Source organism: Danio rerio, chromosome 18 (genome assembly GCF_052040795.2).
Source record: "Danio rerio strain M-AB ecotype USA chromosome 18, GRCz13ab, whole genome shotgun sequence".
Classification (NCBI taxonomy): Eukaryota; Metazoa; Chordata; class Actinopteri; order Cypriniformes; family Danionidae; genus Danio; species Danio rerio.
This window is the reverse complement of record NC_141038.1, coordinates 47927254-47953163: the sequence shown is the minus strand read 5'-3', so window position 1 is coordinate 47953163 and position 25910 is coordinate 47927254. Positions and strand designations below refer to the sequence as shown.

Sequence of the window (25910 nt, the reverse complement as noted above, 5' to 3'; positions counted from 1 at the left end):
GCCTCTTTTTTTTTCAAATAATCAACCAAAAGTCAAGTTACTATTTGTTGTTCTTACAACTGGGATCAATGACAAGACTTTTGTCAGGTAGTGAATATTTACAGTACTTGCCCCATCCAAAACTTTCTAATTAGTAATTTCTAAGCCACATATTTTAAATAATGTGTCAAAGCAAGCAAACCCTAGCTGTATATATGCTGTACACATTCTTTACAACATAAGTTTTCTTTAAAAAAAAAATAATAATAATAATAAGAAGAAGAAGAATAAAAAAGCTGAATATTTTGATAAATAGAGCTAGAAACATATTTTAAGATGGATTGCTGGTGATTAGATTGGGTAGCTTTGCATGGACATATTCAAATTAAGACCTGTTTAAAACGATTTAAGACTTACAAGACATTATTTTAGTAAATTTAAGACTTTTTAAGACCTTAATTTTAGTTTTTGAAATTTAAGACATTTTAAGATGTCACGGAAACCCTGTTAAAGTTGATTTGTAATGTGGATGTGAACACAATTTCAACCCAAATAACACACACACATTAAAAAACATTAAAGAAATGACCTATGCTAGTTGAAATCAGAAATGAACAATTCTAATATATGCCAAATTGTGCAATTACAAATAAATGACAATGAATTCATACCAAAACCAATTGTAATACATAATCATCATCTAATTTCACAAGCAATTTAAGCAATTTCACCACATCAAAAAGTCATTTTTTTAGAAGGCAATGAAATCTCAATACAGTCTGGATCAGTCTTTCTTTTACTCTCGTATGTCAAAATACAAAAAAAAAAAAACGAACAGCATTTCAAATAATGTTTCGAGATTAGTCCATGCACAAATCAGCAAGCAAAAATGTGAAGGGTACAAGATTTGGTATTTAAAATATATTTCCACTAAAGAGGTTAATAGATTGAACAAAGGGTTTTTATGTGCTCAGGAGTCCAGGTGCTCTGCGTCAGCCAGAACACAAGGCACTTCTGAAGGTAGGCGTGCACAGCACACCAAAATATTAACGTAGTTGGTTTTACTTCTCATGCACAAACTCCCTCAAATCAAATCCCATTTAAACACCCAGCCTTTCTTTTTTTAGTGTTCTTTAAGGGTCTGGTGGTGCGGCTGTGTCCTTGTTTGAGCAGCATGCCATGTAAGAGAGAGATTTGTTTGAGGTAAAGTGTGGAAATTAAGGCACTGAGAGTCGAGTGGCTGGTAAATGAGAGAGATGGTGATAGTCGGCCAAAAACAAAAAAAAAGCAGAAGCGAGAAGGGAGGTTTTAGCGAAGGCCGTTTTCTTCGTCTTGTATGTTCTTCTTGATACGAAGCAGCATGGTTGTGAGCCACTGATCCAACCGTGAGATGGTGTCGTACTCCTTCACCTGAGGGAAATTATAGTGAAACCGAAGATGATTGACAGCATTATTCTATTTAATAGATGTGATGGGTACTTTGAAAAGGTGTGGTGTGTTAAAAAAAACTATTTTCTGCTGAAACTGCTCTCATAAGACTTTCACATGACACACTCAATGGTCAACTGGTATTAATTTAACCTCTCCCAATATTTGATTTTATGTTCAGTCATGTTTCAGCTGAGTAAAAGTCTGGGAATTTTAGTCAATGAAAACTCATAAAGGTTAAACGGGTTATCACAATTATAATGCTGCAAATTATACACGCTCTTTAATTTAGTAAAGCTACAAATAAAGATATTTGGATAGTCACATTTTTAAAATAGCATATTTTCATTCATTGTTCAAACAATGCAGTTTTTAGTTGCAAAAATTTTACTCTCGGCGTTTATGTAATAGTCAAATTGGTCACACTTTACCATAAGGTTTCATTAGCTTATGTATTTACTAATATGAACTAATTATGAAAAACACTTGTACAGCATTCATTATTTATGGTTTACGACTTAGTAATACATTATTAACATGCAAACTCCTGCTTGATCACATTAGTTAATGCACTTAGCATGAACTAACAATGAACAACTGTATTTTCATTGACTAACCTAAAAAATACTGTATTAAATGTATTGTTCATGCTAGTAAATGCATTAACTAACAGTAAAGGTGCAGTATGTAAGTTTGACATCCAGTGGTTGAACTAGGGATCGCAGGCCTGGTTTATAACACACACATGGGCAGGTTGCCAGATTGAAGACATCAATATGAGTGTGCTGAAATATGGAGCCTAAAGGCTGGTTTACACAGTGATCTAAATAAAAGCATCGGCACACGATAGAAGGAATATTTCCATATTAAATGAAGTTTTTGTTTTAACCAAAACCTGAAATTTATATTTTAGAGACAGCTTCTATTTCTTGCAGCTGAACAACAGAAAACTGACAACGATCACCTCAGGTACACCTCATGTGCTTCATTCAGTGTTAAATGCTAATAATGTAAGTTTGAATGCCATTTTACATGACACTTATTGCCATACTACTGAAAGCAGCAGCAGATATTTCACCTCAGATCCTGAAAATAAACTAAACCATTTGAAACTGAACTTTAGAACTGTGACTCAGTGCAGGCCAACGCATATCAGTGATTCAGCATCTACATTTCATAATGCTAAAGAGGTTTAATATGTATTAATTAGATTATAAACCTTACCATTTCGTTGGAGTGCAGTGAGTGCACTATTCTGTGCTTCTGAATGGCTTTATTTAAAGTTATTTCGCGTCTGATGCAAACATTCAAATTGCTTATCACTGCAAATCTAGTCACGTAGCGTGTTGTTAGGACACAAGGTTACAATCTATCCTTCTCACCTAATTTTTACGCTTGTAATATTTACTTCATTCACCAATTATTAACTTCAAGTTGAACTCTGAATCTGCGTCTTATTTCAGAGTCTGCTACTGTCCACTGGAGGTCGCATTTTGATCGCGTATGCATACTTTGAGAGCCTTTCTGACTGAATAAATGAAATACGCTGTTTTCCATCAAGGCAACCCAGAGGCTGCTGAAATATAAACTGGCATTGGAAGGGTTAAAACAACCAAAACAAAGACAGCATTCTGGCACGTAACGCACATTTTGAAAGCAGAACATCTGACTTCAGCATTGTTTTTCAGAAAATCAAGTGTTCACTTGGCATGTTTCTTAAATATCTGCAAACATATCATGGTATTTTTATGCTCTAGAAGAGTCAAAAACACAGCACCTTTAACTAATACAACCTTATTGTAAAGTGTTCACCAACGTATACTAACCTTTTCAATCTATTTTCATGATTTATATTATTAATATAATACAAATAAACACACTCTGTTCTTAATACTAATTAAAATGATTGTGAATAAATTTAATAGTAACATATGTAACATGTTTGCGTATAAAAATTTATTCAGCACCCATTACTGCAATCAGTACACTGGAGTTTTATTTATTAGGTTTCATTAAAGGTCCTGTGAAGTGCTTTGAAACGTGCATTTTTATTCAGTGTTTGACATAATCTTAACCAAAACACGAAGAGAGGGTGGGACATTGTGTAGCTAAAAAAAAACAGCCAATAGCATTTTGTTTTTCTCACAGCTCTGCCAGTGAGAGTGGTTGAGCTTAATCGCATCATATTATAAGCGTCTTGAAGGAGGCGGGGCATGTCAGATACTACAGAGCATTTGATTGGTCATGATTTGATGAGAAACTAAAGTATGAGGTGGCGTGAGCAAAACTGTTGATCCATTTAGGTAAGAGTGACACTACAAGATTTACATCTTTATATCAGTTTTATATCTTCTAAACGCAAATTTTGTCACTGTTTTGGTGTGCACTAGCTAATAGATATCCAAAACACTAACAATACTAATACTTACATCTAAAAAACTTGATTTTAATTTCATGGGACCTTTAAGGGTTGTGTGAAGGAACACAGAATTGCTGTCTGATACTTTATCACATTATCAAAATGGCAGCGGAGATTGTTAAACCGGTTTCCAGATCATCACTGAAGCCAGGATAATGCAAGAACACTTTACAATACGGAACCCGTAGTTAATGTTATTGTATTTATTCACATGAACAAACAATGAACAACAGATTTATTAAAGTATTTATTTGTTCATGTTAACACACGGTGCATTAACTGATGTCAACAAGCTCAGCGTGGGATTATAATAGTGCATTAGTAAATGTTGAACTATGTACAAGGATTGTTCACTGTTTGCTCATTCATGTAAGTAAACACATTAACTGAGAGTCCCATATAGTAAAGTGGTACAGATAAAGCAAGAACACATTAATGATTTCTAAGAGAACAAGTGGAAATGAGGTAGGTTTAAACTCTTGATATCTGGCAACCATAGATAGTTTGTTCAAACTGCTTCTAGTTTTATTGTTTTTTCTTCTAAGTATTTTTTAATTAAAGTTACTGTCTGTTGTGTAGTGTTTAGCAATTATTTTGGGAGAAGGGCTATATATGACTACAATATAATCTTTTTTTAAGTCATAAAAAGTCTTGTAATAACCCCCAGTAATACTCCAGGGCTTTTCCAACGAGTTCCACTATATAAGATTAAAGTTGACATGTTGTCTCTGTCACACCATCTCAGTTATGGAAAAAATGTTGACAAATCTAAGAATATTTCTTCTGAAATGTACACTAGCACAATGGTTAAGACAAAAAAAAAAGAAATGTCAAAAATGTCTTACAGCATCAGTGTACGCGTCCACATTCTGCTCCTCAAAGGCATCTAAAAGTTTCTGTTAAAACAAACAAGAACCAAAAAATTAGGCACATAATTCATCCATTATCTTTTTTATCAGGACTACAGACTATTAGGTTACGGTTATAAAACTATGGAGCCAGATCAGTCTCAAAAATAACACATTTACAAAATAAAATTCATACATGCAGCGCACAATTCACATTTACAAAATCCAAATCGTATAATTAAAACACAATTCATAAATACACAAATACAAACACGATTCATAAATATCCAAATTACAGATTTAAAACACGATTCATGAACGCACAACTACAATTCGTAAGTTCAAACACAATTCATAATTATCAAATTTGTAAATTAAACACTGTTGCATTTGTAAATACATAAATCCAAATCGTAAATTTAAAACACGATTCGTAAATACAAAAACTCAATTCGTAAGTTCAAGACACACACTGTACATACTGTAAATTCAAAACATGATTTGTATATACACAAATCTAATTTGTACGTTTAAATCACGATTCATTAACACACAAATCCAATTAATAAATTCAAACCATGATTCATAAATACACAAATCTAATTCTAAAATTCGAAACACGATTCGTAAATATCCAAATCGTAAATTCAAAACACAATTTGTAAATATCTAAATAGTAAATTCAAAACAGGATTTAGAAATACACAAATCCAAATCGGAAATTCAAAACACGATTTGTAAATACACAAATTCAATTAGTAAATTCAAAACACGGTTTGTAAATATCCAAATCGTAAATTCAAAACACGACTTACAAGTGCACAAATCCGAATTGTTCACGAATTGTGAGTCGTATATATGAATTGTGTTTTGAATTTACAAATTGCATTTTGTAAATGTGAATTGTGCTGTGCATGTATGAATTTTATTTTATAAATGTATTATTTTTCAGACTGACCTGGCTCCATACAAAACACACATCAAATTCCCAATACTGCAACATTTCTTTTTATACAAATTATATTTAAATCTCTCTTTCACCAGAATATTTGAAATATCATGGCATTATGTTAAACACCAACTTAGACAAGCATATTCAAGGATATAAAAAATGTTTTGATGTTAAAGGAAAATGACATGTAAATATTACTGACGCCAAAATGACAATTATAAAGGCTGCGACAGAAAATTTGTTTACTGATTTTTTTGTCTGCACCGTTTTGTGCCAGGTGTGATATTTAAAAGCTTCAAATAAACTCAAAAGCAGTTTTTAGTTCAAGCAGTCTGTCGAGTGCTTAGGAGATACCGGAGCTGTTTAAAATATTTAAGTCTTGCTTTCCGCGGGCACACAACATTCATTTCACATACTGTACTGCTCCTTCAACAATAAATTTGCAAAGTCACGCAAGGGTTAGTAATTGAGTATGATGGTGCGTTCATGCACAACAAGCAGGTCAAGAGAGTAGGAGTGCAATAACTTTTAAGGTTGATTGTTAGATATTAAATGCAAGCTAAACATTCTACATGCGTCATAGTAAAATATAGCAATAAAAGGGACTTCAAGGGAGTCAATGGATGAAATTGTAATTATTAGTATATGTAGATAAGCATTTTAATTTCAGATTTATTCCAATCAGATCAATTCAAATGTATTTGTGTAGCACTTTTATAATTATTGTTGCAAAGCAGCTTTACAAAAGGTGCACATTATTGCATTATTAAGTTCTTATATATAAACATAATTTATCTGCAATTTTATAGCATTTAGGGCAGTGTTTCTCAACCACGTTCCTAGAGGACCACCAGCACTGCACATTTTTCCTGTCTCCTTAATTAACCAAACCTGACTCAGATCAGTAGCTCATTAACAGAGATTGAAAGACTTGTATTGGGTGTGACAGACAAAGTAGACATCCAAGACATGCAGTGTTGCTGGTCACCCAGGAACATGGTTGAGAAACACTGATATAGGTGCTAGAGCTGCACAATTAATCTTAAAAATATCCCGATCTTGATTCGACCCCCTAGACCTGGGGAGTCAAACTCAATTCCTGTAGGGCCGAAGCCCTGCACAGTTTAGTTCCAACCCTGCTCCTACACACCTACCTGTTGGTTTCAAACAAGCCTGAAGGACTCAATTAGTTTGATCAGGTGTGTTTAATTAGGGTTGGAACTAAACTGTGCAGAGCTGCGGCCCTTTTGGAACTGAGTTTGACACCTGTGCCCTAGACGATCTTAATCCAGCATTTCTACAATTCTGCCAATCATAGTTTCAAGTCCAGGGGAGAAGCAAAGGCGGCTGCACGAGTCTTTCAATTCTTTCACATACATTGCTCAGTGACACGGACACCTCTGAATGATGTTAAAGGGTCACATACTGTATTTATAAGGTATAATTCACCTAAAAATGTCATTTTAGTCTTCATATAATGCTGTATTCGCGGCTGGGAAATCACACGTGACGTGAGCTGCTGACCGTGAGCTGTAGTGCGGGTATGTAATGCATTACTTTCAAAAGTAACTTTCCCCTATAATTTTCTGGTGGTGACACAGTTATACTGAAATTGTCTCATATCTAATGCTATGTTAGCTTCATTGGCTAACTTTGGGTGGAAAAGATTGTAATAATACAATTATAATAAATACAACAAATACCATTCAAACTGACAAAGAAAAAAACAAAGTTGTATTACATTAGACTTTTACATTAATATAAGAAAAAAAAATATGGCAATCTCTTTAAGTGAGTTCACCTCATAAAACAGCCTTCTACTTACATAAAAACCAGGACTTAACTATTAACATTATTATAGTATATTATAACTATTACTATACTCGTCTATACTATACTCTACTGTACTATAAACACAACCAATACATTAACTATATTTGAACTGGATTGTTATTTCTAAAGTAACTGAAGCATTGTGCTTAAACTTTCAAGTCTCTAAAGTAATTAAATGTTGGTGCGTGTTTGTATTTTTATAAGTCTGAAAAGATGCTAAAGTACTTAAATCAATCACATGAAGTATGGTGGCAGAGTTGTATTATATGGGTTGTTTCTAAAGTAAAACAACGTTGTAAACAAAGTTGTAAGTTTAAAAAGTTATAATTCTGTGGAAATTCTAAAGTGACTGATCTGAGTTGATGCAGCGTGGTCACAGAATTATTTTGGGTAGGGATTGTGACGCACTGACTTTGTTTAAAGCAATAACACACTGGGATTTTCCAGGCACACTGTGGCAGTGTCTTAAATCTAATTAATTGTTTGAAGTACTGTGACTGGCACGGTGGCTCAGTGGTTAGCACTGTTGCCTCACAGCAAGAAGGTCGCTGGTTCAAGTCCTGGTTGGTTCAGTTGGCATTTCTGTGTGGAGTTTGCATGTTCTCCCCGTGTTGGTGTGGGTTTCTTTTAGGTGCTCCGGTGTCCCCCACAGTCAAAAGACATGCGCTATAGGTGAATTGGGTAAACAAAACTGGCCTTAGTGTTTAAGCGTGTGTGTGTAAATGAGAAAGTGTATGGGTGTTTCCCAGTACTGGGTAGCGGCTGGAAGAGCATCCGCTGCATAAAACATATGATGGAATAGTTGGTGATTCATTCCAGTGTGGTGACCCTTGATAAATAAGAGACTAGGTGGAAGAAATGTGAATGAATAACTGTAAGTACTGTTAAACTATTTTAAATGACAACAAATGTTTGTATTGTACATAGATGTAGTTTGATAGTGTCTGACAAATATTTTACATTTCAAACTTTTCAAATTTTTGAGTGTAGTTTAAGTCCAAACCAGACTCTAAAGCACAAAAACTTAATGTGCAATTTTTATTAATTCGTATCCAAAACACAGGAACTGTGAATGATTATAATAACAGGTTTCTTAAACAGACTGGATAATATTCAGCTGCTAAAATAATAAAGCCTATTGAATTCATAAGGAAACTTAATACGATTTAAGAATGCAGGAGCTGATTGCTAATTATCAGTTTTAATCTCGTGGTCTGATTCATTGCTGAATAATCAATCTGACCCATCTCTTCCACCAACGCCGATTCTACATGCTGACAGCCCGACAGCACTCAATGGCCGACTGTCAACTTGCCGTGTCCCAGCCTTAAAACAAACACTGTTTAAGACCCTTGCTCTTTATTCTCCATCTTTTTGGACAACCAATCACAATCTATAAAATTAAATAAAAGTGTTTGTTTTTTCTTGGCTCAAAGTTGTTTTTAGCAAGAAATTTTTTTTATTTTTTAGTCCCTTTGGATAAAGGCATCTGCTAAATAAATAAATGTAGTAGCATGGTCAGAGGGTTTAACAAATGAACTCGAAGCTGCGATCCAGAATATTGGGAAATTTGATTCCCTAAACAAGATCTTTTAGTTTTTTTTTTTTTTTTTACTGCATCCTATACTTTTTTATGCTGAGGTTTACAAATTTACACAGGGTGATGCATGCATTCTCTTAGGAATGTAATTGTCTGACACTTTGTCTGGAGCTTTAACTAAAGTGAAAGGACAGAACGGCAAACAAGTCAAGAGAAGAAACATTTTTCGGATACTCCCATATTTATGTTTACTAATTTTGCATTAAAGGCAATCTAAATAACATATTAATTGACATAAAAGGGAAATTACTCAACTAATACAATATAAGCCTGAAAAAAAAAAATAATTTTAGAAAAAAAACTCACTTAGAAGATTTTGCATCCGAACTCTTCATATATTTTTTATTATTAATATATAATTGTATTGTTAAATGTATTTAATTATAAATTTCTTTTTTTTTTTTTTTTTTTGATGAGGCAAATAAAAATCTTTTCCATCTGGGCCATTAAAAAAATCCTTAACTTTTAGCCCTTGAGTCTTAAATTTCATTCTTAATGGTCTTAAAAATGTCTTAAAAAGTCTTAAATTTAACTTGGTGAAACCGGCAGAACCCCGAGTAACACCTGTCCTTTTGTATCTGTTTATGATTCAAGAGTTCACACTTAGCTGATGATTGATTATTAAGCATGTTTGGCATGCTGTCCCAAGAGAGAGCCTTAAGCTCATAAGATCCTCGAGCCCAGGGCTCCCTCCCATTGCAAGGCGAGAGGGGAGTTTGAGCTCAGGTAGATCTTGAAAACTGTGATAACTAATCAACAGATGAAATTGCTCTCAAGAAAAAACTACTTACTAGGAGCATGTCTATGACATGTCTATCTAGGAGCACAGAGAGAACATGTAAACTCCACACAGAAATGTTGACTGGCTAAGTAAGGACCATTGACGTTCTTGCTGTGAGGCGACAGTGCCAACTATTGGGCCACTGTGCTGCCGATCTAAGAAAGGAGGAGTAGGGGTGGAAGGGGGGATTCTGTAAAATGAAGATGGCTGTGTTATGTTACTTAGGGTTTTTATAGAGACTAAAGAAATGTCTGATTGGTGAATCATGGATTGGCTAATGCATGACCAGCTGTGTTCAATAATAAGCATGTGATCCTCTCGAAGTTAGTTTATAAATAAACCCCACTTATTAATAAAATTTGAATGTTTAAGGGCCTAGATTATATAATGACATTAGTGTTCTCCCTCTTCAAAAGTAACACTGGTATGATATCCGTGCCATTGCTTTTTCTGTATGCCAAACGATTTGTTTCCTCAGGACCTTCAGGCACATCAAAGAGGCCTGGATGTTTGATGCTACTTGAACAGCTGTCGCTAGATGTCAATTTTACTGTGTTAGAGAATAAATTATTTTAAGATTCTTCATGCTTAGTTAGCCATCAGTGGAAAGATGTTTATTGTACCATTCTGATAAGATGCCTGCTAGAGAGCAAGACATCCTTGAAGTAGAGAAGTATTATTTGTGTATGCATGTGTGTGTGTGTGTGTGCGTGCGCGAGTTGTGAGAAACATCCTCCTGTTGTGTCTGATCTTTGTAGGCTTGACGCCAATGTAATCATTGAAGATATTGTTCTGAACTGTACGCACACATTTGGACATTTTATAAGTTTATCTGTGCTTCAACCAATCAGGTTAAAACTCCTATATGTATGACGCAGTTAGTGATGGGTAGAATTGTTGTTGATCTGAGTGTTGAAGCTGGCTCCTGCAGATAAAACTGCAAACTATCTCCAGTAAACTTTCTTTGATCAAATATTTGACTTTGGGGTCTTCTTCAACTGACAGACCAGTTGGTTCCCCAACACCCCCCAAAATACAAAGACAATCAAAGAAAGTGAAGATCAGACCACTTGTAAAAATGAAGCAGTACTGTCATCTAATCACTCATGTTTTGACTATTTTTTTAATCTCATCAGGATGATAAAGATCCCTTTACAGACACAAAAACTTCTATTTGCATCATGGATATGCAGATAACCCACTGATCTCACTCTTTCTGATAAAACAGTGGATTTATTAATCCCGGGATGCATACGAGTAAGCGTATGGGTTTTTCTATATACAGTTGAAGTCGGGTAATTAGCCAAGTCATAGTATAATGATGATTATACAATGTATAATTTATGATAAATGTTTAAAATGGAACCATTTAAAAAAAAAATTATATATATATATATATTACTGCTGTTTTATGGTAGGCATGGGTTCGCAGTTTGAAAAAGTCAAGGTTTTATATAATTTTCTTTTTAAGGTGTTTAGGCTGAGTAAATAGTGAGTAACTTTCAATTTATCCCTTTAAGGCCTTACATTGTGGAATGGTGAATAAGAAACTACTAAAAAATCCTAAATACACACTTAGGGCAAATTAAAGGTTTGTCATTTACAAGCACTTGAACTTGAGATTTAGTTTTACCTTCATGAGTTTGCATTCACGAGAATCTGAGAAGGCTGGAAACATTTCTTCGTATTTCTGAAGGGCAAGCTGCAAGGGGTGACATCAAAGACAAAAATAATGAGGGATTGAAAACAACACAACCGCTGTATGTCAGCTTGCCCTAAACAGTGTGATTCATACCTTAGCGTTCAGCATGTCAACACAGAAGTGACAGAGAGCAGCTTTAAAGAAATAGTCCTTTGCGCTGTATTTCAGTAAAGTGCTGTCCATAGCATGTGTTGCAACCTAGAAACCCAAACAAAGAAGCAGCTTGTCAACATTTTTCCTCAAAAATGCCTTTTCCCCTCCCCCGTAATAGTAATAATATTTGGGTATTTACACGCTTCATTGGCTATTACATGTCATAATATGTGACATATTAAACAATATTTAACAGCATACAAGGTCCTCACTCTTTCATGAAGTTTGTGAAATATTGTTCAAATGTGCATTATTTGTCATAGTTCTAGTACAAGATTTCAATTTAAGATTTTAAATTAATAAATTCTTTGTTTATTTATTCAGTTTTGATTGCTTAAATTAATAGTTTATGTTGTTATTTTATCACTTTTAAGTGTCTCCGTTTGTTTTTAAGTACTTTCCAGGGCTTAAATTCATGTCTGAAATTCAAGCACTTTCAAGAAGCGTAGAAGCCCCGAGTATAATACAAATGCACCAAATAATAAACTGGACTGTAATAATGCACCAAAAACTTCTAATAAATTAATGAATAAAAAAATTTCATAAACTTTTTATCATAATATACAATAATTTTATAACAGTTTAAAAATAACCTAAATGGTTAAGAACAAAACAACTACAACTTTACCAAAGTTTATTTAAATGACCTTTCTATTTTCAGAAATACATCTTTAAAAGTCTTATAACATTAAGTAACTTGCCAAACCAAAAAAAATGTTTTAAATATTTTTCAACTACAATATTGACACCCAAAACTATTAATAAAATAAATAAATAAATAAAAATGTCAAAATTTATATCATAATTTAAAATAATTCATAATATTGCAAATAAAATACACTATTCTAATAAAATAAATAGTTTAGATTTTTATAATAAAATCTTTTTATCATAATATAAAATAATTGTATAAAACTTCAACAATGATTAAATGGTTAAGAACAAAATAACTACAACTTTACTGAAGTTTATTCAAGTGGACTTTATATATATATATATGTATGTGTGTGTGTGTGTGTTTTATTGTTTTCTGGTTCCAGAAATACATCTTTAGAAGTCTTAAAACATAAAAAAAAAAATTTACAGATAATTTACAGCAACAACATTGACATTTTGGTGTTTATACTCATATTCAAAAACAAAGAGTTAGGAGTAAAACCAAACATTTCATGTAATCTATTTTTAGATAATGAAAACACACAATATTTGAAGTGATAACAGGACTAAAATAAAATCTTTCTACAGGCACTTGAAATGTTCACCAGATGTTGGTAACAACCAAAGAAATCCATTTACGCAAAGAAAACAATATTAATTAGTTTACAGATTAAGTTGTACTACAATGAAATGACACAGGAAAAATATATTAAGCACAAGAAGAAAAGAAGGTGTAGAAAGACAGAGAAAGCCCAGACAGCAGCTGAAATCTCTCAGTAGTTCTTCAGCAACCCTCTGCCCGTCCTCAGTGTCAATGAATATTAGCTGCTTCAGTCCACCATCTACATTATGAGGATGATGAAGATGAAACCAGGGTCTTACATTTCATTAAGACAATGATCCAAAACACAGCCCAGGAAACTCTCAAATGCTTTCAGAGAAAGAAAATCAAGCTGTAGAATGGCCCAGTCAATCACCTGACTCAAAGCCAATAGAAAATACAAAGTAATAGGGATGTAACGGTATTGTAAATACCATCATACCGCAATAGCAATTTTTTTCGATATTACTGTAGTCGCATGACTCGATAAAACTATAGGTCTTCTGAGAAAATTTGCTCAGGCGAATGAAGCGAACGGGAGCTAGTGGAAACTACAATTCCCATCAGCAAAGGCGTGCCCATCATCCTTTGCGGTCTGTTGTCGCTACAGTTCCAGTAATGCGGAAATGGAGTGTGCTGCCAGTAGCGGGGATGAAAAAGAGCTGGAAATGATCGAACCTAAAGCGGGTGTTGTCGCCGCGCGTTCTGATCAGCTGTGTTGTCGCGTGCGTACTGTAAAGCGGGACGGAGGGTGTGTCGCGTCGCGGGGGCACTTTTGATCACTTTGGAAGGGCACTTTCTAGCCAAGACTAAAAAGGGCATGTGCACTGCACAGGTTGAGCCCTATGTGTGCACGTGCATGCAAGTTGGGGAATACGACTAATAACAGTCCTGGGGACTGCAGAAACACAGCACACTGTTCAGATTGATGCAGACATTGACTTGTGCCGCAAAGAGAGCTCTATCTCACTCATGGTTTGTCCTCTCAAGTGGGGGAAAGTCAATGCACAACGTTACCCACTGCTGTCAACCTGGGCCAAGTCATATCTCTGTCCCAGAAACCTCAGTCCCAAATGAGAGGGTTTTTTCTGTTGCAGGGGACATTGTAAATACCCAGAGATACCAGCTTTTACCAGATTATAGTTATATGATAATTTTCCTTAAAACCCATCTCTAAGTGAGTGAGTGAGTGATTAAATGTTGAATGTGATGAGTTTTCAACAATACTAAATTGAAACTTTATTTTTTTACATGATTTAATAATTTTTTGTTGTTAAAATTGAAGTTTCTGTTTCAAAGCTTACAGATAGATGGCTAATTTGTATGTCATTGACACTTTGGCACTTGTTTGGCGTATTTTCATAAGTTTTGTTTTTCCTGTAAATTATTCAATAAATACCGTAACGTGACATTCATACCGAGGTATTACCATACCGTGAAATTCTGATACCGTTACATCCCTACAAAGTAACGATCAGATTTGACAGACGAGACCCACAGAACCATAAAGCTTTCTTGAAGTCTGTGAAAAACTCAAACCTGAGCAATGCATGTGACTTCATTGTCCATATGAGAGGCGTTTTTAAGCTGCCAACACCAAAAAGCCTTCTATATAAAGTATTAAACACGTTTAAGCAGTTTCTCCTTGTGTCATTACATTGTTATTACACATGATTCACTTTTCAGATCTATTTTGTTTTGTTTTATTTTTATTTGGGTTTTTACCAAAATCTGGTTAAATCTCATATCAACCGCTCCTTTGTATAAGTTGTAGCTCCACTGTATATGTTGGTATCGAATATCCTCATTTCCATATCAGAAATCAATGTTAGCTGCACACTGACACTAAATTTGCATGTAGAAGCATTTCTTTTAAACACTGAGATAACTCATATATATGCTTTCATAAAGGACCAACTGTTCTGAAAGCAGTCTGTGTTTGGTTTTTTTACCTGTTCATAGATCTCGATGGCTTTAGGGTACTGTTCCAGTTGAGCTGCATAGGTGGCAACTTTGAGAAGACACTTGTTGGCTGAACTTTAGCATCAGAGACACAGCAAACATATTAGCAACAATGTGACATTCCTAGAGCATGACTCAGTTACATTAACAGAAAAACCCCCAGAGATCACGTGATAGCCAATAATAGCGACTCATGACATGAATTGCGTAAAAGGCCTTGTATCTAAATAATGGTACATTAAATGTGAGAGGGGCCAAAGCGTTGAATCCTGATAACGTAATTCACACCATTCGCTAATTCTGTTTATAGGTAACCAATTTTCTACTGGTTTCCTCTGAGTAATCACTTAGGGCTGATAAGTCTTGTGCAATAGGAGTTAAAATAACTTCAAAGATGCCATACCTTGTGGACTCCTCGCCTTTATAATAGTCCGCCGCCTGTTCGTAGTGAGCAATTGCCTAGGAAAAGATCATAAAGATACTGAATATAGAGAAAAAACTTGATTATTTTAATCTCGATACACCCCTTAACTCACTGTTCCACAGGTCAGACACGTATTAGCACATTTTTTTAATCAAAACTGAACTGAATTTGCTTATTTTGACTAGTTAAATATAATGTGGATGAACTCAAAATGCAGAGTGACAGTTAATGCATTAAAAATAGAGTCGTCTGATTAAATATCTCTTGGTTTCTAAATAGAAAATAATCAATGCTGCAAAGGCTGACCTTGTCAATGTCGACCAGTTCAGTCTCATAAACTTCAGCAATGGTGACGTGGTGTTTTGCTGCGATTGTAAATCGGCCCTGAAAGTTGTGAAACACAAAACAAAGAAAGCACAGTGTTTTAGAGGATCCTCTAGTGGGCTGTTTTCATTTCACCAAGGCCAGCAACAAACAGGCAAGATAAAAACCACTGATATTTCACCTAAAGGAAACGACTTGACTTGCCTTATCTCAAATTTCTATCTAGTTCATCTGTAAATTCTTTCAATGAATGGCTTTTAAAAGTAACAGATTATATTGATAACACTAACAAAAGCACAAAGGCAATGTCTTTTTTTAACGTTAATAAGCAGCTTCTAGTTATTAACTGCAAATCGTGGCAAAATTTTCCAAAACAGCATTTCATCTTTAGCTTCTTAAACATCTAGAATAAAGTAATAAAGAATTTTACAATTTTAGTTTTGATTTAAAGAGTTATATATAAAGTCTATACAGGACTGAAATGTTAAATGACCTATAAAATTACGTCCTTTTTAAAAACTGTTGCTTAAATTTTTAGATTTTTAAGCTATAACTACAAAAGTTCTTTTCTTGATCCTAAATGTACAGAATGTCTTTAACAGAGAGTTTCATTTTGAATTGAATGTAACCTTTTTTGTTTGTTTGTTTTATTGTTGAGCTATAAAAAAGAAAACTGAAATTAAACATTTCAATTAAATGTCGTAAATGAATCAGCTTTTCAAAAATGTAAATATTGTCTCTCCACAAATAGAGGACAATGCCCAAAAACGCTTGACTTGTGTATTGGGCACTGAACTCCATTGTGTAATAAACGTGATTGACTGTTATAAGTTGATTATAAAGCGTATATATTATTTTTTTAATCATACTGCATTAGTTCATATAAAACAATGTTTTTTTTTTTTTTTTATTATTCATGACAACTATAATGCAATACAGTTTGCTATATTTACATTCGGCCCACAGCCCTCAGTCAAGTTTGGTTTTTGGCCCTTCATAAGAAAAAGTTTGAGCACCCCTGGTATAGTGCATACTAAAACACATGAATGATGTTACTATGCCCTCTAGTGGCGTGTCAACTAACTTGCAGCCATGTATATATTGAACAATTTCGAAAATCGTTTTTTACAAATGAAAAGAGTCTAAATTATTGTGAAGCACACAAGCAGCTCTACTAATATTTAAACACTGTCTACAAACTCAGATTTCAGAAATAGTCTTACCATGTCTGTATAAATCTCAATGGCCCTGTTCAAGCAGTTTATGGCCTCTGTGGAAAGAATGACAGTCAGCTTTCAGCTTTCGATAAAGTGCATATTTATATTTTATATATATATATATATATATATATATATATATATATATATATATATATATATATATATATATATATATATATTGAAATGACTGTGCATGGATGCTTATTGACTGATAGCCAATACTAGTTGCTGGCAGCTGGATGTTTAGAAGTGTAAAACAATGAATGTGAAGTCAGGAAAATATACCTTGGGGGTCTGACTTTTTGAAGGCATTGCCGGCATCAATGAAGTTTGTGGCTGCGTCATGTTTACTCTGCATCTGCAGGTGTAGAAGAGCCGCCTGAGAAAAAGCGTTTCCTGCAGCTGACAAACACATTCACACAAGAGAACACAAACATTAGTGTGGACGTTAATATTTTCACAACTTAAATATGTTTTGATCCAGTTATACTTTTAAATGAAGTCAAATCAATACAATGTTTATTACTGCAAACTTTAGGTTTGTGTGTCTTTATCGCCATCTCTGTTTGATATGTGCAATTGCAGATATTTGCAGAACTATATTCGTTATTTGGGTTGAGCATTGGCGAGGACGAATGTGATGTTCTGCTGTGTATATTTATAAATTTTCCTTCAGCTTAGTCTTTGATTTATCAGAGGTCACCACAGCGGAATGAACTGCCAATTATTCCAGCTTATGTTTTACACAGAGGATACCCTTCCAGCAACAACCCAGCACTGGGAAACACCAATAAACTCTCACATTCACACACACACACTCACACTTCGGCCAATTTAGTTTACCCAATTCAACCAGTGACCTTCTTGCTGTGAGGCGACAGTGCTAACCACTGAGCCACTGTGCCGCCCTGCTGGGCATATCAAGTTGTTAATCACAGCATTCTACATCTTGACAGTTTGACCAAATAAATAATTTTATTCTGACCAGCTGAGGGTTAGGGTTAGAATGCTGGCTAGGTTTAGTTGCATGTTATTATGCATAATTACTTGTAATTAAAATAGTAAGGACATGTAAAGTGTGTAAAAAGGACACCAAATAAAGGATTATAATAAATTGTGCTTCATACATATGATGACTAAATCTAATAATGGCCAATTAAATCATATCAAAATAAAATGTGCAACTTATAATTGCTATAATCTGAAATTGTTAGTCTCAACAACATCAGCAGTGCATGACTCTAGTATATATGACTCAGATCTACAAGTGCAACAACACACACACACTGCATATTTGCATTAATCTCTGCACACATCTCATATGTTTAAACTGTTATATTTGTGTTTATGATTTATATAAGAGCAATATCACACTCATAGCAGTGCGATATGGCTGTATATCAGCACTGGTGGGAGGCGTGCGTTGGCACGAGGCCGCAGGCCTTAGCGTCCCACCAGTGCTGATATACAGCCACATCGCACTGCTATGAGTGTGATATTGCATTTATACAACAGTTCCACGGCACAATTAAAAAAAAGAAAATCAAACACAGAGTCTAATACCCTTTTGTATGAGGAACTACTTTCTTCCACCATTCATTCACATCTGCAGCTGACGTCAGAACAGCAAAAGACGTTACTAATTCACCAACGTAATTTAAGAGTTAGTATTTGAATGATTCTCTTTAGCGTAATTTCTACTGATGACAAAATAGCTGATTTGTGCTTACATTTTAAGATTATAAGGCTGAACATGGCATGAAATGCCATCTGTCTCCAGAGCTTTCTCCCTACAGTCTATTACAGTCTACAGTATTTCTCTGTTGCTGTCGATGTTGTGACGGGTGCCTGGCGTCCCGCATTTACCCGGAGACAGGGATGAAAAAAAAAGAAGACAAACTATTTCGCTCTTCCTATCGGCCTTTATGCGTTTCTCCCAAGTGCTGTCGACTACATACATGCCAGTTGACGACAATGAGTAGGCAAAAGGAAAAGAAAAAGACACACTCAAACATCCCTCACAAATAAAATGTTACATTATTGAAATAAAAGAATGATACAGCAGTAGAGCGACCTGAACTGAACTGTTCTCCCATATCTCCCACATCTCAAAGGTCCTCTTGAAGGGGATATGACATTTATACATGATGCATATCAAACATGAAGCCACCGTTACAATATCACAATAATTAACCCTGAAAAAAGCAGCTTAGTCACTACCAGACTGCTGTTGTGTTTGCGTTAAGGAGGGACGAATCTGAATCCACCTTCTTATTCGCAGTTTCTTATTGACTCTATCCGGTCCACCTTAAAAACCGCGACGTTTCCGTTTTTCAGCTTCTTATTCGCGCTCAACAGTTTTAATCTTCTAAGCTTATTATGCTGTCCTGGCGCCATCTAGTGGATAGACAACATCAACCGTCTTCTGTCTCTCAGAAATTATATTTTAAAATAGGCACTATCCTTGTAAATAAACTGCATAGTTGCAATCTAAACAACTACATTCTTGACTAAAATAGCCTCAAAAGTACATTATGTTGCCTAACTGCAGGAATATTTGTCCAACTGTAGTGTCTCTCTGCTTGTATATGGGCGGAGTAATACACAAAGGTGAAGAGGCCTTTGTGTGCTGTTACTGGCAAAATATCTCATGGCTATCAGCCAATCAGATTCAAGAACCAGACAGAACTGTTGTATAAACCCCTATATACAGTCCTTTAGCACAGTGTTTCTCAACCACGTTACTAGAGGACCACCAGCTCTGCACATTTTCCATGTCTTCTTAACTAAACAAACCTGATTCAGATCATCAGCTCATTAGCAGAGACTAAAAGACCTGTAATGGGTTTGACAGGCATTGGATACATCCAAAACATGCAGTGTTGGTGGTCCTCCAGGAACCTGGTTGAGAAACACTGCTATAGAATACACAAGTAATTTGTATCCAGCACAGTTGGTATTGTTCAATTTGCACTACAATATCTTCCACTAACCATTGTTACATTGCTTTATAGTACTTCCAATTTTTATTCTATTTGCATATTCATGTTTCCCTATTACGGCAAAACCTGAACTGCTAAACAGACGTTTGCGGTTTTAAAACAATCTGAATGAAAATCCCTTCTATTATATTCTAGCGTACATTTTGATTTGAATTGTGCAGTGTCTAATTGTCATAACATTCAAGTTTTGCTTAAATACATAATTCTTTTAACCCCAAAGGCTAATTGGGATATGATAGAACATGTCCTCTTTTCCAGTCTGTCATTCATTCCAGCTGTTGTGATTAAAGGCTAAGATCCTTCACCTTCAGATACTCACATGTGATTGGCCTCTGACAAGTAATAATGCCAAGACAAGTAGAGACAGTCGTACATTTCCTGTGAAAACCTACCAGTACCTCTCTGATTATAAAATATTATGTGTACCGTTGAAAACAAGGCTAAGGTAAAAACATAGTTTTAAATACTGGGTTGTTATGCATGTAAAAAAATTTTGGGACATTTTTAACCAGAATTTTACGGACTGCAGCTTTGAAGCTAAAAGTATGTCTTTACCACTCCAGTTCTTGGCCATCTTGAACATGTTTGCAGCCCTTCCATACAGATCACATGCGTCCTCCATCTTTGAAGAGCCCCTGGAAAAAATATTTCTGAATGATCATTTTAAACCAAATAAAAAAACTTTTAATGGTCTTAAAAAGCCTCAAATCACAGTGTCTAAAATTCAAAGTTGTGTCATTAAACATTTAATCTTATTCAATTCAATATTCAATCAATCAATTGATCAATAAATAAATGTGATGATGGTGGTGAAGCAGACTGTAACTCTAATTGTTTTTAAAAGGCACCTATGATGAAAATCAACTTTTGTAAGCTATTTGGAAAGAACTGTGTGTAGGTATAGTGTGTGTTCACTGTCATAATGAAGTGATATAAACACAACGATTCTTTTTTTTTTTTTTTTAATTCCTGGCTTTAAAATAAGATCCAAATCCCAGGGATTTTGAGGCCCACCACAACGCGACATAGGAGTGCGTATCTCCCCGACCACTGCAACTGATTGACATGCACCATGTTTCTATATAATAACATGTATACACGTGTCCACTAGGGATGTAACGGTATCAGAATTTCACGGTACGGTAATACCTCGGTATGAATGTCACGGTACGGTATTTATTGAATCATTTACAGGAAAAAACAAAACTTATGAAAATACTCCAAAAAAGTGCCAAAAGTGTCAATGACATACAAATTAGCCATCTATCTGTAAGCTTTGAAACAGGAACTTCAATTTTAATAACAAAAAACTATTAAACCATGTAAAAAAATAAAGTTTCAATTTAGTATTGTTGAAAACTCATCACATTCAACATTTAATCACACTCAGCCCATCTACCCAGATGAGAGCTCTGCTAGTCGGACTTCTCATCAAGCATCTCCCGCTGGATCTAATCTCACTATATTTATTAAACGGGATATTTCATTTATCTTGTTGTCTTTATCTAACGACATATTCCCTGACTTTGGGCATTGGAATTTATTACTTGTTCTCAGGTAACGTGTTTTGGCTGAGCGCAAAGATAAGTTAATGATTAATGTAACCACGTACATTCTGTATATTGACTGATCGCTTGCCTTTATTTCCTATAATGTATAAACTTATTGTATGTTATACTTTTAAAATGGCCATTATCGATTCTTAAAACTGATATTCAGCAAAAGAGAGGGTGTGTTTCGTATTTTCACTGAAATTGAAAGGAGGCAGTTGTTATCGGCTCCGTTTTGTTATAAATATCCACACAGTGAAGATGACGCTCATCTTATGCAGCACGACGCCTCAACATTTCTGCTGTCTAAGTTGCTAATATTAAAATGAAAATAGGCAGTTCCTTAAATCATGTTTACATTTTATTGTTGAGAAAGTGAAACAACGAAGCCAGGGTGATGTGAATGAAGTTATAAAGTACATGGTTCCCTTTGAAGATTTACCCGTGTCCTCGGTATAATCTGCTTTTCCATATCAAACTGAGAAGAAGAGACTGCAGCCTTGATCAAACTTGCGAAGTCTGAACTTACACGGAGATAATGCAGGACTGAACTGTGCGTGTAAAGCAGGTCGCACACCAGAAGCGACGCTCGGCGGCGCGCCGCGCAGCGCCACGCAGCGCCATGTATTTTAGAATTCTAATCATAGGTTTCTATCAGGATACACACACCGGCGGCTGTCGGCGGCGCCCGGCGACGGCTCAGGACGCAGTTCATTTTTCAGCCGCGCCACAGAGCGTCATCTGATTAGTTTCATGTTAAATATCATTCGAATGTGCGCGTCTGGTGTGCGATATTACTTTAATCTGTCATGTACGCGCCGTGTCGCGGCGCCGAGCGGCGCTTCTGGTGTGCGACCTGCTTTAGAGTTTTCCAGCTCTTTTCATCCCCGCTTCTAGCAGCACACTCCATTTCCGCATTACTGGATCTGTAGCAACAACAGACCGCAAGGGATGATGGTCAAGCATGGGCTGATGGCAATTGTAGTTTTCGTTACCTCCCGTTCGCTTCATTCGCCTGAGCAAATTTTCTCAGAAGACCTATAGTTTTACCGAGTCATGCGACTTCGGTAATATCGAAAAAAATTAATATTGCGGTATGACGGTATTTACAATACCGTTACATGCCTAGTGTCCACAGAACATCTTTTTGCAAAGAAACTGTGATTAAAACATATTACAAGTCTCTGTGATTAACTGCACATGAATAATTAATTTTATAAGTTTAAAACGTTTTTAAAGCAGAGCACGTTTGTAATAAATAGTAAAATCGGAAAAGAGTAAAAGGAGTAAAACATGTAATTCTTAACTGCTATAATCACCACAGGCGCATAGTGTCAGTAAACGCACATATTTGTGTGTGTACTGCAAACAACATTTGTGTGAGACTCATCATTTCATCAAAAGCTTGAATAAACTCCACCACAAATACATCAAATAAACTTACTTGGTATTTTTCACTCGTGACCTTATTTCAGCCTTATCCCTGTCTCTCTCTATCACTGACTGCTGTTTATCTGACGTATTTATCTGACGCAGGAGAAGCTGATACGCAATGTCAGAGTGGTGGGCGGGGAGAAGCAGTACATTTGCACTTAAGGAAGCTACAATTGCAATCAGAATTATTAAACCCCCAGAATTTTTAGCCCCACTGTTTATTTTTTTCTGATACATCTTGTCTGTTTAACGGAGAGCAGATTTTTTCAACACATTTCTAAACATAATAGTTTTAATAACTCATTTCTAAAAACTGATTTATTTTCTCTTTGTCATGATGACAGTAAATAATATTTGACTAGATATTTTTCAAGACATTTCTATACAGCTTAAAGTGACATTTAAAGGTTTAACTAGGTTAATTAGGATAACTAGGCAGGTTAGGGTAATTAGGCAAGTTATTGTATAATGATGGTTTGTTCTGTAGACGATCGAAAAAATATAGGTTAAAGGGGCTAATAATTTTGACCTTCAAATGGTTTTTAAAAATTAAAAACTGCTTTTATTTTAGCCAAAATAAAACAAATAAGACTTTCTCCAGAAGAAAAAATATTATAAGAAATGCTGTGAAAATTTCCTTGCTCTGTTAAACATCATTTGGCAAATATTTAAAAAAGAAAAAAGATTCAAAGGGGATTAATTAATTCTGATAGCAACTGTACATAATCCTCAGACACTAAAATGGATAGATTCTACATCGGGGGTTGGCAAATTTGGTCCTGGAAGGCCAGGGTCCTGCACAGTTAAGATCCAACTCTAATCAAACACACCTGCTTATAGATTTTTTTCTGCTTATAGATGTTTGACTAGTGTTGGAGCTCAACTATACAGGACACCAGCCCTCCAGGACCAAGACTGCCCACCCCTGTTCTACATTATATAATAAATAATCTGATGGGTATTCGAACTGAAATTTTACAGACACATTTTGGAGACACCACAGTCTTATCTTACATCCATCTAAGGTGCCATTTAATCAGGGCAGTTTTCTACTATAGGGGTAGTTTAGAGATCTGAATATTAAACTAAAACTTTAAAGCATCAGTAATGCATCATATTTACATTTAGAGAGCATATTGGAGTATTACGTTCTATTCAAGATTCCTTATGTGTATTTAAAAAGGTCTTAAACCTACAGAAACTGTTATCTATTTCACGTAATAAAATCGAAGAGAAAGTATACGTTAACATTATATTGAAACTTTCGTTTATATTTTCCAGAACAACAGACCACAGAGTTAAGGGATCAGAAAAATATCGCTCTGTAAACATGTTTTGTACTTTAAATGAGAATAAACATGCGTTGTGGATGTGACAAAAAAAAAAGTCTGCGGGTTTACACTTCCTAATCTGCAATAGCCTCTCTGAATATCACACTAACTGTACCCAAAAAAAACAAATACTAATACTACTAATACTTTCCTTCTTAGACTTTACAGACCTGAAACTTGCCTATAGCACTTATTCATTGTTGCTCTTAGTTGTGTAAATTGCTTCCTTGTTCTCATTTGTAAGTCGCTTTGGATAAAAGCGTCTGCTAAATGACTAAATGTAAATGTAAATGTACAGTACACAACATACTTTGTAGAACTTTTGAGAATTAAACTGCACAACCCAAAAGAAGCAATGCTAATCAAACTGCTATAAGTTGGCTCTCTATAAAACAAAAATGATTGGTTTTATTTAATTTAATATTTTTACATTTATGAGAAAAAAGTGTCGTTATGAATGTGACATCTCTCCGTTATGAATGTGACAGATGTGAAATTGCCACTTGTGTGACTTTGGTAAATAGAATAGTTTGAAAACATCAACAGATGCATTTTTCTGTATTTCTAAAATACTGTAAAATACTTACTTACACAAAAACCCAGAAACGGTTCTCGTATTTTGGTAAAAACCTAATTTTTCTCATGGCAAGGTTGACATTTGCACGTAATTGCTCATATCCATATATATCATGTATGATAAGTAATAATTTAGTGTGTTTTTTTTTTGCATTAATGTATTGCTAATTATATGTTCCCTGCTGTTATTAGTTTGTGTTTTCTCAGGTTAATGTGCTGTTTAAATAAGTCCAGTGATGTTGTAACTTGTTGAAGTGAAAGTCAGCTGACAACTAGCAAAGCATTCAGTCACATTTCAGTCTCGCCGCCTATTTCATAATCAGTTTTATGGAAACATTATGTCAGGTCACAAGACAAGAAATGACAATTCGCTCTATATGTATTTGTAGATTCAGATTTAGATATATACAAGATAATGCTGACAATATATTACGTTTCTAACAGTCAAACTTTGCGCCATTTAACGTTATGTTATATTACGACTTCTCAGCGGGGAAAAAGAGATTAAAGTAGCTTTACAGCTTTAACATACTGTATGGGTTCACAATTCACTAACTAATAATCTTAAATGGCGAAACAAAACGTTCTTTGGAGTTTTTCCACTCTGAAAATAACTTTTATTAAGTTCGTTTTTGACAGCTAACTCACTAGCATGCTAGCTGTCTGTTTACCCCCGGCTGGCCTGTCAGAACTCAGTTATAAAAGTGATAAAAACCTACCCAAACAGGGAGCCAAAGAACGACTGCGAGGATTTGACTTTTTTCTCGGCTTCTGCCATGAGAGCCGTGGCTTCTTTCTCCTTACCGGTGTTATCCATGAATATTGTTTACAGTTCAACTTTAGCAGCAAACTCTGGAATCCAGCCACATCAACACATCTCTGCGGAAACCTCCAACATGTCCGCCTGCCGCTTAAATTCAAAATAAAAGCTCAATTTCATTATTCATTCAAAAGCAATTATTTATTTGGTGTTCGATCGAGTTCATTGTTAATATTTATTATAATAAATTTTTTTAAACAATTCTTTAAAATATTATCGTAAATTTTATAATTTACTTTTAAAAATTGGCCAGACAATTGGCCAGAATAATTTCATTTGATCTGATTTAGGATTACTCCATGATTACAATATTG

The 25910-nt window shown here is 34.9% G+C and overlaps 1 protein-coding gene across 2 annotated transcripts; it reads right to left on the bottom strand.

Annotated features, from left to right (window-relative positions):
- Positions 1–643: 643 nt before the first annotated feature.
- Positions 644–25674, bottom strand: napab (N-ethylmaleimide-sensitive factor attachment protein, alpha b). 2 transcript variants are annotated; one of them, XM_087291625.1, is made up of 11 exons: positions 22572–25674; positions 20441–20992; positions 17169–17285; positions 16887–16933; positions 15646–15723; positions 15319–15374; positions 14906–14990; positions 11636–11740; positions 11474–11542; positions 4672–4722; positions 644–1389 (listed from the first exon to the last, which is right to left on the bottom strand). In XM_087291625.1, the coding sequence occupies exons 2-11, from the start codon at positions 20505–20507 to the stop codon at positions 1288–1290; spliced, it is 777 nt and encodes a 258-aa protein (XP_087147751.1). In that variant the 5' UTR covers positions 20508–20992; positions 22572–25674; the 3' UTR covers positions 644–1287.
- Positions 25675–25910: the final 236 nt, after the last annotated feature.

What these genes read in the sequence shown, in the direction of transcription:
- napab (XM_087291625.1), bottom strand. Translation starts at nt 20,507, where the DNA reads ATGGAGGACGCATGTGATCTGTATGGAAGGGCTGCAAACATGTTCAAG. An exon ending in TTGACATGCTGAACGCTAAG is followed by an intron (nt 11,543 to 11,635) that starts GTATGAATCACA and finishes CACCCCTTGCAG; the next exon opens with CTTGCCCTTCAGAAATACGA. An exon ending in TGGACGCGTACACTGATGCT is followed by an intron (nt 1,390 to 4,671) that starts GTAAGACATTTT and finishes AATTTCCCTCAG; the next exon opens with GTGAAGGAGTACGACACCAT.